This window comes from Octopus bimaculoides, chromosome 6, assembly GCF_046866305.1.
Source record: "Octopus bimaculoides isolate indiv1 chromosome 6, ASM4686630v1, whole genome shotgun sequence".
NCBI classification, from domain to species: Eukaryota; Metazoa; Mollusca; class Cephalopoda; order Octopoda; family Octopodidae; genus Octopus; species Octopus bimaculoides.
This window is the reverse complement of record NC_142933.1, coordinates 39143629-39159173: the sequence shown is the minus strand read 5'-3', so window position 1 is coordinate 39159173 and position 15545 is coordinate 39143629. Positions and strand designations below refer to the sequence as shown.

Here is a 15545-nt window from a genome sequence, read left to right as displayed (position 1 = left end):
ACCCACCCTGGAAGAGACGCCAGCCCACCGCAGAGTAACTTATTTTGCCAGCTGAGCTGATTGAAGCAACGTGATTGAAAGGTTTATATATATATATATATATATATATATATATATATATATATATATATATATATATATATAAATTTAAATAATAAGGGTGAAAAATTGAATGTTAATCTGATTAATATCAATTTAAAACCAGTGGCCTAGCATATTGAAAAATCTGAAGATTCAGAAAAATCATATCAAATACATATAAGAGGGATTACCACTAAGTGGACGTCCATTATGCTAGAAGAAGACCACCTATGGTCTGACCACTAAGAAAAGATTGTTCTCAAGAAAATTCAGCAAATGCCATTTGTATATATTAGGAAGAATGTGTATGTGTAATAATGATTTCAAATTTTTGCCATAAGAGCAGCTTGAAGGAGATTAAGTCGATATCGGCCACAGTGCGGAACTAGTACTTATTTAATCGACTCTGAAAGGATGAAAGGCGAAGTCGACTTCGGTGGAATTTAAACTCAGAACGTAGCGGCAGATGACATACCACTAAGCATTTCGCCTGTCGTGCTAACGATTCTGTCAGTTCGCCGCCTTGTGTAAGGGTAATAATAAAAGCAAATATCTCCAGAAACCATAGAAGCTCACAGAACTAAATGTTCAGCTCAAAATCCTGTATTGTTAATTGAATGCCAAATCAATAAATATTAGTTTGGGCAGAGTGCTAATTTCTATCGCGTTTGACATATCGAGTCTCTATCATCTGGTATTCTGCTACGTATTTCTCCATAGTTAGTTGAACAGAAATATACAGAATATGGATAGATATTTGGCATGTAAATTTAAACAAATATTCTCACCGGAGTGGATGCTAAACTGCGGTGGGTAACATTTCCTACTTAGCATCTTTTGGTTAAGTAAACAGACATTTAGTAAAATATAATTTAATATTCCTAAGGATCTGAAAATTACGATTTGTTATCCTCTTAACAGTTTTCGTTTCTATGTGTGCCAAATCACATAATTTCAGTTACACATTTGTATATATATATTTTTTTTTCATCTTTTTCTTAGTCTTTGACTTATTTCAGTCATTAGACTGTGACCATGCTGAGGCACCACCTTGAAGGGTTTTAATCAAACGATTCGACCCCAGTACTTGTTTTTAAAAACAACCTGGTACTCGTTCTATTGGTCTCTTATGCCGAACCGCTACGTTAGGGGGACATAAACAAATCAACCCCAGTTGACAAGCAATGGTGGAGGATAAACAAAAGACATACACACAGATATATATATATCTATATACCCCCGCCCCCCCCCAACACAGATATATATATCTATATACCCCCCCCCACACACACACATATATATATATACGACGGGCTTCTACAAAGTTTCTGTTTACCAAATCCACTCACAAGGATTTGATCTGCCCGGTACCACAGATGTCATGCAGTGGGACTGAACCTGAAACCCCGTGGTTGCAAAGAAAAGTGAGCTTCTTTATCACACAGCCATTCCTGCACAATTATGTATGTGTATAAATATGTAGTATGTATGTATATGTAAATATGGACGTATGTGTATGAATGTATAAATACGTACATATATGTATGTATTCTTATAATATATGTATATGTGCAGAGGCATAAATGCGATTGTTCTTTTAAGCAAGAGAAAGTTGCTAAATCTGTCAAAAATCTAATGGAATAATCACTACTTTCACTCAAAATATATCACAAAATGCTGACCATTTCATACACTTCTCATTCACTTGTTCAGAATTCGATTAACAAATTGGAAAAGTCTTCATTATTATCATTATTATTATTATTATTATTGTGAGTCTTCTATGATCATATCAAATACAGATTGGGAGGTGTATGAACTTTATAATTAAAAAAAAAATATCAGAAAATCCATCTTTGGTTTCGTTTTTACGAATTATTTATCAGTACGTTACTTTGAATCATGTGTTAGGAACATAATATATTGATATTCTTTTATCTGCGTTTTTCCATATGTAATTTGAATTAACGTCAACATTTATATATAATTTAATTAAAAGTTGGTTACTTGAAAGATAAAATGCTATCAACCATTTCATATTATACGCTATCGCAATTTCTTCATTCCTATCGTCATGTCAGATCACATTATACGACAATAATTAACAAACTAGAACTGTATATGTGTGTATGTGTATGCATATACATATATATGTGCGTGTATATGAGTGTGTGTGTGTGTGTAATGTATGTATATGTACATGTATATATATATATATGTACATAAATATACATTACACACACACACACATGAATTATCGTAATTTGGTGGATAAAAGCGTTCTCCGCTAAAGGTATCAGGAATGGTTCAGTCATTGACTTACTGCATTTCTGATGGGCAGAGTGACAAGAAAGTGATATATAAGTCACCACTGAAGAAATATGGACAGGGTTCTTCGTTCAGAAAGTACCGTTTTGTCAGTCTTTTGTGTGATTGACGCTTACATGATAAATCGGTATACAGGAGCGAAAGATACACACACGCTCGCTCGCTCGCACTAACACACTATATATACACATATATATATATTTCATTCACAAAATATTAAGATATTGATCAATTCCGAGGCTATGATAAAAAATTATTAGCCAAGATGCAGTATATATATTAACACACACACACACGTATATATGTGTGTGTGTGTGTGTGTGTGTGTGTGTGTGTGTGTGTGTGTGTGTGTGTGTGTGTGTGTGTGCGCGTGTGTGTGTGTATGTGTATGCATATGTATACACAAAGGGGTTTCACTTAGTTTCCGTTTACCAAATCCATTCATAAGGCAATTGTCGGTTCAGGGCTATTGTTGAAGACAATTGCCCAAGGAACAGCTCAGTCGGACTGAACGCTTTAATCACACAGCCATGCCAAAATTTTTTTACAAAGTTCTTCGGCCAAAATTGAGATGTGCTTTCGATATCGGAACAGCTTCGATGCTGGGAAACATGGTAACTCTAACAGTCTGATTCAGACTCTAACAGTCTGAATCCCATCATTATTGCTTGATATTTTCCTATCCATGTCAGATAGAATATGGTAAATCGGTCCAGAGTGATGGTTACTTTCTGGTTAAGGTGTTCCTGCTACAGTTGTTGCTGTTTAGCTCCAACTCAGTCCTGATCGAAAACACTTATCAGCAGTGAAGACATTCCAATCGTGGCCACACCATATTTTTTCGGAATTATTGTATGTACTTCAGATTACATTATCCTATGTGGTTCTTTCTTTGGAAAGTAGGATATGATTTGAGGGAGATTTAGTAGTTTTTTTTTCTAACTGGTAGGGAAACCATATACAATTTCCATCAATCGGGACGAGTTTCATAAGAAATATTTTGGTGTTTATAGATGAATACATGCATTCGCAAGTTTAACACTTATAACAATTCACATCGCAATAATATATATCTAATGTTGACAATATGTTCCTTAATACTAAGATATACAATTTTGCTTGCATGAACATTTGCATACATACATACATACATACATACATACATACATACACACACACATGTGTACGTATGTATGCATGTATGTATGAAACATGTAATGTGAGTAGATAATACCAAAAACTTTCCAGGATACGTGTGTGCATCTCTGTATGTGTATGTATATGTGTGTGTGTATGCGTATATATATATATGTGTGTGTGTGTGTGTGTGTGTGTGTGTGTTTGTGTGTGTGTGTGTGTGTGTGTGTGTGTGTGTGTGTGTGTGTGTGTGTGTGTGTGTGTGTCTTTCTTGCCAGGTCCTCTCAACCGATCTTCGCAGTGACGACTGAATCCCCACAAAATAACTAAAAGATATGAGAAAACCAAGTCATAATACACGCTGATATTTTGCATGCTTTCCAACAATAAATTGCATGCTCTTAACTTTCGTGTCATGTTCACATCCAAAAGGCTTTCGTATATACAAACTTTGCATACGAAAATATGAATAGATATACTTATGTTGGATTCTATTTTGAAATGTTTGTGTAGATTCTAAGTATAAAATCATGGTATGATAACGTAATACCATGAGGTAAATTAGGTCACTACAACGCAGTGCAAAGTAAACGTTCGCTAGAGTAGGATGGAGTGTTGTATTATCTTTTCTAGGTGTGCATGAAACCAAACGGATTTTTTGAAGGGGACAAATTGTAATTGAAGGAACCAATTGGACAACGTTGCATTGTGGACGTGTTAATGCATTTGTGTGATTTTATGATTGTATAGTATATTTATGCGCACTCAGATCCAATTCATGTTATATATATATATATATATATATATATATATAGAGAGAGAGAGAGAGAGAGAGAGAGAGAGAGAGAGGAGGGGGAGGAGAGTGAAAGAGTGAGTGAGAGAGAGAGAAAGAGAGTATATATATATATATATACACACACACACGTGTATCATATGCTTGCCATAGTATTTTTATCTATATGTCTACATATGTGTGTGTGTGTGTGTGTGTGTGTGCGCGTTTATGTGTGTGTGTGTGTGTGTGTGCAGGTCAATGTGTGCACGCGCCTAGGTGTGCATGTACAAAGAAACAAAGACGAGAGAGAGAGAGAGAGAGAGGAGGAATAGAACAAACACAAAAAAAGAAAGAAAGAAAGAGAGCAGAGATAAAAGCGAGATATGTATTTTCATGGATATAACAGTGAGGGCTTGTTGATGTAAGTAGAAGCAAGAACAGAACAGTAATCGGTTTCAGTTCACCTTATATCTTAAGAGAAGAATCTTTAATATGCTTGTTGCTGCGCGTGGGTTGATTGCAACGTTGAAGGCGGTGTCATAGCAACCCTCACATGATACTATTATCATGTTGCAGCTTCTAGTTATAATGCGTATAAATATATTTATATCCGTGTGTGTGTGTGTGTGTGTGTATTTTTATTAAATGAAGTATAAGTATACTTTAGATACACAAACATAGATATGTAGACGTGTAGCTATGTGTGTGTATATGTGTGTGTGTGCGCGCGTGCGTGCGCGTATACATGCAACAATACACGTCTGCAAATGTACATATATACATGTATACACACACACACATATTTATTTATACGCGTATATATATATATATATATATATATATATATATATATATATATATATATATACATATACACCTACATATGTGTATGCATACCTGTATTATATATATGTGTGTGTGTGTGTGCGCGCACATACATATGTATATATACGCATATATATACAGATACTATAAGTATATTGTGTGTGACTCTGTGTGTGCGTTGCGTCTGTGTGTCTGTGCGCGCGCGTGCGTGTGTGTTAATTTATGTGAAGTAAACATTAGCCCTTAAAACATTAATCCCTAAAATGCATGTTTGATCGTTTGCTTGTCTGCAAACATCTGAAGAATTAGTAGACGTTATAACCTTCAAATATGAACGTAAATGGCTGACGCTCAGAAAGAAATGGCGATTCATGAATATGTCATCCTTACTGCTTGTCACATAAATTAACATATATTATAAAAGACTTTGTATACACTTCACATGAAAGAGATTTTACGCGCTTGTATACACAACACACACGAACAGCAATATACATGCACACACACACATATGTACACATATATACACACACAAACACATAGATGTATATACTTTACACACATATATATGTATATATATATATATATATATATATATATATATATATATATATACGTGTGTGTGCTTGTGTGGAGGAAGTATTCTTGCATGTAAAAGATAGTAGTGTCAGGTAACAGCAAGGGTTTCGTGTGCGCTATCACGTGTAAACACATGCATCAGAAACTGACAAGTATAAACAAACATGGCGTTCTTTTTTTTTTTTTTCGTGTGTTCCATACAGATATTGTCGTTGAACTTTACTAAATATGTATACTTACATGCAGGACTACATCCAAGCATGCTTATATGCATATATACATGGATACATACATACATACATACATACATACATACATACATACATACATATATATATATATATATATATATATATATATATATATATATACATACAAACACACAGAGATATATATACAAAGACAACTTTGAGCGAACAGTGTGACCTAAAGCGATAATCGGGAGAGATAACTACGTTTCGTATTCCTAGAGTAGCATTGTAATAAATTCTACCAAGGTACACGTGATCAAAGGTGAGGTGACAGCAGGAGGTTTGTAGGATTAACGCATTGAATAAGGTCAAATCTTTGCTCCTTTTTACGTCTACATCAAGATTATGAGAAGCTAATCCAATGTGTATGTGTTTGAAGCTGGATCTATCATAACATTAATGGCCAATAATAACCCAATGCTGGATATTTCAGACGAAGATAATTTTGAATAGTTGTCTATTAGTCTTCAGTAACTCTAATAAAAGGAATGAATGTGTGTGTGTGTGTGTGTGTGTGTGTGTGTGTGTATGTGCGCGTACGTACCTGTATTTAATATGCTTGATATACACATAATGCATATATACGTCACACACACACACACACGCACATTTATATATATATATATATATATATGATATATACATTGCACATAAAATATATATACATATGTGTGTTTGTGTGTGTGTGTGTGTGAGAAGAGAGAGAGAAATGCATACAATACATGCATACAAACATACACACATACATACAAATTTACACACAAATACATATATCTATCATACGCATATAGGTGCTACGTGTGTGCGTGTGAATCTACCTGCGTGGAAATGTATGTGTATGATAGAGTATTATGTACGTGCGCAGAATTACGAGATAAATATATGCTACTTCGGATTTATAGAGATAAACAACTAACACTCAAATACTTCGGCGTATCCATATCATTCCTTATGTTTCATAAATTCTAAGAATATCTCGATGCTAAACTTACGTGTAAGCCTTGTATATCTGGGTGCGAAAACACTCCAATACTACCCAAGTGAGAAACGAAAAAACATACTAGCATACAGGTAAACTTTGCTGAAGAACTACATTAAAGTAGGGAGAGAGAAACAAAAAAAAAAAATGAAAGGAGTACAGCAGAGGCAGGTCTTAATTACTATTTATATTTTCCCTCTTCCAACACAAACACTGACATCCAGTCGTTTCATAGAGAGAGATTCGCCCCCTTCAGTAGCTGTTGCATAACAAGCAAGTGACTGACTTACAAATAACTTTTACAGACGTTAAGTCGTTCTGAGGTTTCTGTATCGTCTGCTGCGTTTTGATATGTCGTCTGCTAAAACTTTGTCGTCTGCTGTTAACTTTAATCCAGTATGAGCCCAGTTGGTTAGTTCATAGCTCTTTTTGATTTTTGTTGTGTTTTTTTTTTATATATATAATTTTAAAATATTCCGATGTTATCTCAAGGTTGTTTGGGATTTTTTTTTCTCCCCTATAGAAATTTTTTCATTTTTTTTTTTGAAGGGCGGGAGGGCTACGAAATAACAATTATAATTTCCTAATCAAAGCAAACAACACACCATGCGATTTTAGTTGTATCAACACAGTTAATTTTCCGAGAATAACAAAATCTCTGCATTAAACTGTTGTTAGTAAAAAAACAAGTGTGTATATGTGCGTGAGTATATATATATATATATATATATATATATATATATATATACACATATATATATATACACACACATATATATATATAAACACATATATGTATATATATGTACATATATGTATATATATATATATATATATATATATATATATATATATATATATATATATACATACACACACACCCTAAGGTAAACAGTTGTTAGAAGTTGTTAATTTTTTTCTCATTATTTTTGTTTCATTAGAAAAAAACAAAATCGATTGTTTTGCTTTTTGTAGTTTTTTTTTTTTTTACCTGATGTGCAACTCTGGGTATGCGAAATTGGAAAAGCGGTTTCGTTCCACCGTCGAGTGGGCTCAGCTCACTGCTAAGCTCGGATAAGTCTGCGATGTTTCCGTCACTCACCGTAGAAACACCGTCATGTATCCACTTGGAAGAACGCTTCTGACGTTTTGCAAACATGGTTGCCCCCCGCGCTTTTTTATTGGCTGCAGCCGTCAGTGAGTACGAGATCTTCTTACACAAGTTGATTTGCTCCTCTATAGTGGGGTACACTGCCTTCGGATCATTGTAGAACGAAGAATCCGAATAGATTTTCTCTGAAGAAAAATAAAATGGATTTCATCAGCTTTTTCTTTTTTACTGTACTTTTATTTATTGTCAACTGTGTTACTGTTTTTGTTTGTTTGCTTCTACCACCGTGTTTTTTTTTTTTATTTCCCTCGGTAACTAGTAATATGTATATAAACAACACATGGTTGTTTTTCAAACCCTGCAACTATATATGTATGTATATGTATGCATGTTTGTACGTATATATATATATATATATATATATATATATATATATATATGGTCACATTCGTACATATATTTTTATATGCGCATATACACAAATATATGCATATAATCATATGTGTATGTGTACCTATAATCCGTGCGTCGGTCTGTCTATCTGTGTTTATGTGCATGTGAATGTCTCTGTATGCGAGTATGCCTATGAATGTATTTCTACGGTCTCGTGTGTGTGTGTGTGTGTGTGTGTGTGTGTGTGTGTGTGTGTGTGTGTGTGAATACGTGTAACCCACCTTCTGTCTTCAAACATCATTTTTTTTTTTAATATATCTAAAAAAATTTCCATATCACCTGTGTTTGTTACTGAAACTGAAATATTTCAAATGAATAAACAAAATTCCATTTCAAAAATTTTAATGACTTTCCCCTCCCTTTGCTCTGAAATGAACCAGAATTTCCAGTCGTTGTGTTGGTCAGATTTGTTACATTATGAAAGATGATGGAAAAGAAAGCAAGATGATTTGTTTTTTAATCAAAGACCATTAGAAACTCTAGAGGTTATTTTAAAACGTTTACAAACAAACATATTCCACGAAAAACATTAACGATAATTTTCAGTTCTGTTTTTGATGAAACCTTTAAGGAATAAAATTTATTCAGGACAATCCTTTTACAATAATGACAAAAATCAGTGATGATAACGAAGTAGATGGTAAATGCATCTAGGAAGAATAAAAATACTCTTAGCTGAAATAAATAGATATATATATATTGGCTTCAAATTTTTGCACAAGGCCAATAATTTCGGGTGATGGAGAAAGTCGATTACTTCGGCCCCAGTGTTCAACTAGTACTTATTTTATAGACTCCGATAGGATGAAAGGCAAAGTCGACCTCGGGAGAATTTGAACTCAGAACGTGAAGTCGGACGAAATGCCGCTAAGCATTTTACCCGACGTGTTAACGATTCTGCCAACTCTCCGCCTTAAATAAATAAAATATTGATATAGTTTGAGTGATATAAACATATTTCAGTTTCAGATATAAACATATGGGTATGCTTGCGTAATTGTACGTGCTTGTGCTTGCGTGAACGTGTGTGTGTGTGCGTGCGTGTGCATATATGCGTATGTATGTTTATTGTCACTATGCACATAGACATAGCTATGTCGCATACACACACACGCTCACACATATAGTAGATGCAATGCGTATTTCTGCGCGTATTTATAGAAAATATTTAGGCTACACATAGTTACGCAATAAACAGTGCATTAAGTGCTAACGTACTTAATTTGGGGAACTCAATATCTTTTATCAATCAGGACTAATTACTTTGAAGATATGGTAATGTATGTTAAACAATGTTGAAGTAAACCAAGCGAAAGCAAGGGTGACAACTCAGTTTTTAAAAACTCAGTTGATGCACCAGAGTTTCAAATCGATAGTTGTCTCTAAAGGTCTTCGTCAATATAGAGAGGTTGTATCAACAGTATTATAATGAACGAACTCTGTGCTCAAACCCTCTCGTTGTGGTCGTTGTCTACCGTTCATCCTTCTGGTCTCCTCCTTCTCTCTCTCTCTCTCTCTCTCACTCCTGTCGCGCACACACGTACACACTCACTCACACATACACACAGATTTTGTCTCTCTGAGTCGGCCGCTCGGTGCTACATATATGAAGCACCGTAGGTAATCTACTCATAGCATACGTTTCTTGAGGAAAGGGGAAGGAGTGATCGTGCGGCAACTATTCGTGTATGCGTGTATTTGTAAGCTGAAATGCTACTAGAATCACCCAAGAACGGACCGATGCTCTGTGGAACATTGAACGAAAGTAAAGAAAATGATCGTAATAAGCGCTATGTTAAAAGTAATAGCAATTGAATATTCAACACCTAAACACTTAAAAGTATGTAGTTTCTCAGATACCTAAATCTAATTTGGGGGATTCGTTTACAGATCTCAATTTCGTTTATTCTACTTCTCAACGCAGATGATATATCATTGAAGACAATAGCTTTGGAATCTCTTGTGCTTCATACTTTGGAATATACAATTACTAATTCCTACTAGACTTTCATTTCCTTGTATTTCAATAAATGCTTGGTTAGGCAAAAAAAATAAGAAAATAAGAAAACAGACAGGTGGTTATTGTTGTCTCCGAGCAACACTGACAGAATAGACGTATGACCGAAGGCGTTCCCGTCGTGACCATCCTGTCATGTTTGCTCCCAACCATAAATTTGTAGTTAAGTTTCTGTACTAGACAATGCATTGTGTCCTTGAGCAAGACACTTCATTTCACGTTGCTCCAGTTTACTAGGCTTCAAAACAAGGTCCAAGCACCCAAATGCCAGTATAGTTCTCTCAATTCCTTCCGTTAGTAAATCCTTGATGTACCGCTGGTGTTCAAAGCAGGAAGGCCGAGAGAGGATCTATGTCTGGTGCTACTATACAGATAGGGATCTATTTTAAAACGGGGGCACCAGTTTTCATTTATGTTTTATGTAGTGTTTTTGGTACGGAAAGACATTCAAACTTCGTATACTTATCTATTTTGTGTTATAGAACAGAAACATATTTTTGTATTCGAATTTATTTCATGTAAAAAATTGTCTTATTTCGATAATTTCTACTAATCACTGACGTCTATTCAGTTGAAAACAGTTAGCGCTGTAACGGTGTATATCGTATTAATCCCCTAACCCTAACTAGACTGTTAACCGTAACCGCAACCCTAACCCTAACCCTAAAACTAACCCTAACTCGAGAATCCGAACTCTAAAATTGTTACACACATAGATACGCACAGCGTAATTTATTATATAAACAATATATGCGTATAAATTACGATTAAACCGGATGAAATATGTCACAGGGAATAACATTTTTATGACCGCCCAGCACTAACTCTATTCAGCTGAATAGACGTCAGTGATTGGTTGAAATTACAGAAATACGACAACTTTAACATGGAATAACTTGCGAATTCCTTTTTTTTTTGTTAAGAAGCCTAAGAGTAAAAGATGTTTTATATGACACATTCTACCAGTGTCCCAAGTTTCAAAGTGTTTCGTTAGTGTTTCGTTAAGAAAATACTGGCACCCCCGTTTTAAAATAGATCCTACAGATAGATACCCAGAACAATTATCGAATACATAATACATGCTACCAAGTCATACAACTTTATGTATTCGTTTTTGTATATGGTTGTAGGGTGTAACTTGGATGTTTTACATCTATTTCTAGTAGATCGAGCGACCAACTAGCGGCTTCCTTGTTGGCTTGACTTCTCGAAAGTAAAAGGGTGTGGCTGTTAAAATTACTTACACACACACACACACACACACACACACACACACACACACACACACACACTCACACACACACACTCACACACACACACATATCTTTTCATCATCTTCGCAATTTCGGTAAACTTGGTTGCTAATAAGTCGGTCTTATGCCTGATAAGAGATAGTTGAAATTTTTCCAACGTGTTATTTGTACGCAAATTAAAACATTCATACGCATACACCTAATGCACTTGTATACACACACACACACGCATACACACACATGCACACACACTCACATATACGTTTGCATGCATTCATATATATAACGTTAATTATTATATATATATACATTCATACATATATAGACTTACATGTATATAGTTATATGTATGCATATCTACCTATATCTCTCGATATATATATATATATATATATATATATATATATATATATATATATATATATATATATACATACATATATATACACATATATATATATATATATATATATATATATATATATAAAGAGCAAAAATGCTGGAGAATCAATGTATTCTACATATTTTCACTATATATATATATATAGATAGATAGAGAGAGAGAGAGAGAGAGAGAGAAAGTGAGAGAGAGAGAGATGCATGCATGTATAGATATATATATATATAAATTTCATATATACATTTATATATATATATATATATATATATATATATATATATATATATATATATATATATACAGTTGCCCAATAACTTTTCTTGAGTCATTGAAAAGCAGGAAGTCGTATGTTAGGTAAAACAGCAGGTAAATTAGTATTATTATTTATACCTTATAGTCTTATGGTTGACGATTAATTCGTTACGGAAGAGCTCCTTGTCAAATATGAAGAGACTAATCATTGGACATGTCCGATGATTGCTAAATTTGCCCCTGCGGATTTTGCACGAAACCCTTTGGTGACAACTTTAATCGGTTGTCATTGAGAATATAATATTGCATAAATAATAACAATAAAGAAACACACACACACATATATATTAAAATCTCCATATATTATGCTGTAACAAAGAACATTAACTATTCTCACATCATTTTGTTATAGTATTCAGCACGTACAGAGATATCTCCAACTTCCAACTTCCACTCTTGGCTCAAAACGATAAGATAATGAATCTAACATAAGATAAAATTTATGCTTATTTTTACGATGACATACATATCTGATATTAATAATTATTCCAAATATTTTTTTAAAGTTATCTCACGATTTCTCTCTCTTGAGCACATCATTATCAGTTATTAGAAAGAATTATATGTATTTTCTCATAGAAGGTTAAAATAAAGCAACACCTCAGCTAAGTGATGCTTTTTTCCGGAAACAGCTGTAAGACCTTCTTTTTATAAATGTTTTGAAATCTTTCACAGCCTTGGATTTTTATCTCATTCTGTTAATATATATATATATATATATATATATATATATATATATATATATATATATATATACGGCGGGCTTCTTTCAGTTTCCGTCTACCAAATCTACTCACAAGGCTTTGGTCGGCGCAAAGCTATAGTAGAAGACACTTGCCCAAAATGCTACGCAGCGGGAATGAACCCGGAACCATGTGGTTGGTAACCAAGCTACTTACAACACGGCTACACATGTGTGTGTGCATGTGGGTGTGTGTGTGTGTGCGTATGTGCGTGCATGTGTGTGAGTGAACAAGCAAAAGAAAGGCACTCAACACATATATTGGGAATTACATGCATGGATCAAATCAGTTTGATCCGTGTATGTTTGTGTGTTTGCACGTGTGTGGTGTATGTGCATGTGTGCGTGTGAGCGTGCGTGTGTTAGGGATACAGAAAAGTTATGTCTATTTCATGTTTAGGAATGGATTGCCTATATTCAGTCCATTGCACGACAGAGGCTTCAGCATGTTCTCTCCGCCAACTACGGTCTACTATTGTGGCCATAAAGTTGAGCTTGAGATCATGCTGGTTTCATGAGCCTACTCTGCCATACTGGCTCGACACGGCTTCGCGGGAGGGTGCAGTTTTTATGCATCCCTCTATAGAAAATATGTAGAGATAGCCTTAACAAGTGATGTAATCACACCGCTAACACAGTAGAGCACTGTATATTGACTTATAAAAACGTTTAACATTGTTGCATATTACGTTTGCGTAACGAAATATGGTGTCTCTGCAGGCCATTAAGGTGTAAGTATGGCTTGAGAGAGATGCAGCAGCTACATTTAGTGATGCAGGTGACCATTTAGCCGTTCCCATATTGGCTTGTCCCAATAGAGCTACATAATAGCTTTATCAGTCCTTCGTTAGCTCGATCGAATTATATTATTAAAGGCATTCTGGTCGTGGCCATCCTATTTTTTTGTTCGGATTTTCTATGACTACTTTATTTCCCACGTCGTTTTTCGGTTTCTGACATCAAGTTATGTAATATGAGGAAGATTTGATTGTTATTTCTCGTAGGCCGAGTTACCCTCGAGGTTTCTTTAATCTAACCATTGATACATCAAAGAATTAGGTTGATCTTTTATCGTTTAAGCCCACGGAGCTAACAATCATATAAAAACTTATCTCGACATGATGCTGTTGTGATTCCTAGCCCTGAATCATCCCTAATCTATCAAATCTTTACTCAAAAAGCATTGACCACTTTGTGTTTTTATATATTTAGGACAACATGTTCTATTGCGTCCTTTCTTGATTTAGATTTGAGAGCTATTCAGCTTCTGTTTCAAGCAAGTCATGCAATCACGCTGCTTCAGTTTTTAATAAGATTTTATTTATTTATAATTAGGAACATAATTCCAAGATTTAATAGTATTTAGAGTAATGGAATTCATTATATCTCGAGACAAGTACGTTGTAGAGAATATGGAGATGACGTAACATATTCAAATGCAACGTAATTGTTAGGTTCTCTCATTAATTTAACATTACTAAGACAGAAATGTTTGCAAAGAACTTTAGAAAACCGAAACATGAGAATCTTTAGCAGGAATAAGATTTCTTATTCTTATTATCACACGTAGCCAAGAAATTTGCACACACACACAATAGTGCGAACACGCTATCTGAAGACAGCACTGACATTGCTTTTTTTACATGGTGACCTTCCATCTTTAAGACGGCAGAATGTGTATTGTGGAAAAAAAATTGGCTGTTATTTCTAGAAAAGGAAAGCATTCCTTCCGTATTTGGATATACCAGAGCCCACGTGCTCTATTTTGAAAGCGGTAGGGTATGATTTGTGGGATATCTTGCTGTTATTTTTAACATATTAATCTACTTCATACAATACAATTAACATTTATGCTTTTCTACCTGTAGTGGTAGATAGAGAAGAAAAAGAGAGAGAGGGGAAGAGAGATAGAGATAGGGAAAAGAGAGATAGAAAAAGAGAGAGAGAAAGAGAAAGAAAGAGAGTTCAGTAACAACAAGTACCGGAAACTTATTCCGGGGGCTTGATCCACTGTGCAAGATCATCTCAAGGAGATTGAGAAAGTGTATAGAGAAGGAAAGTGTATTCAACAGAAAGGGATTCATCGTGCAGCATGATAATGCAAGAGCATATTTAGCGAACATAACTCAAGAAGAGATAAATTCATTAGACATGGAAGCTCTACTTCACTTTCCCTACTCACCAGACCTAGCACTATCATATTTTCTCTTATTCAGGTCACCTAAACTCTTTAACAATGAAAAAACATTCGGCGTCAAGACCATGTCGAAACAACGCTCCAAGCAATTTTTTTTTCCTCTAG

The 15545-nt window shown here is 34.6% G+C and overlaps 1 protein-coding gene across 4 annotated transcripts in view; it reads right to left on the bottom strand.

The window, feature by feature from the left end:
* The window catches only part of LOC106882558 (uncharacterized), a 213305-nt gene that overhangs the window by 38388 nt on the left and 159372 nt on the right, over positions 1-15545 (bottom strand). For all 4 annotated transcript variants that reach the window (XR_008264440.2, XR_016242235.1, XM_052968894.2 and 1 more), the window contains one exon: positions 7947-8251. Coding sequence is in view for 2 of the 4 variants with exons in the window: in XM_052968894.2 (XP_052824854.1) it covers positions 7947-8251 (305 nt within the window). In the remaining 2 variants the exon portion in view is untranslated. The remainder of the gene's footprint in view (positions 1-7946; positions 8252-15545) is intronic.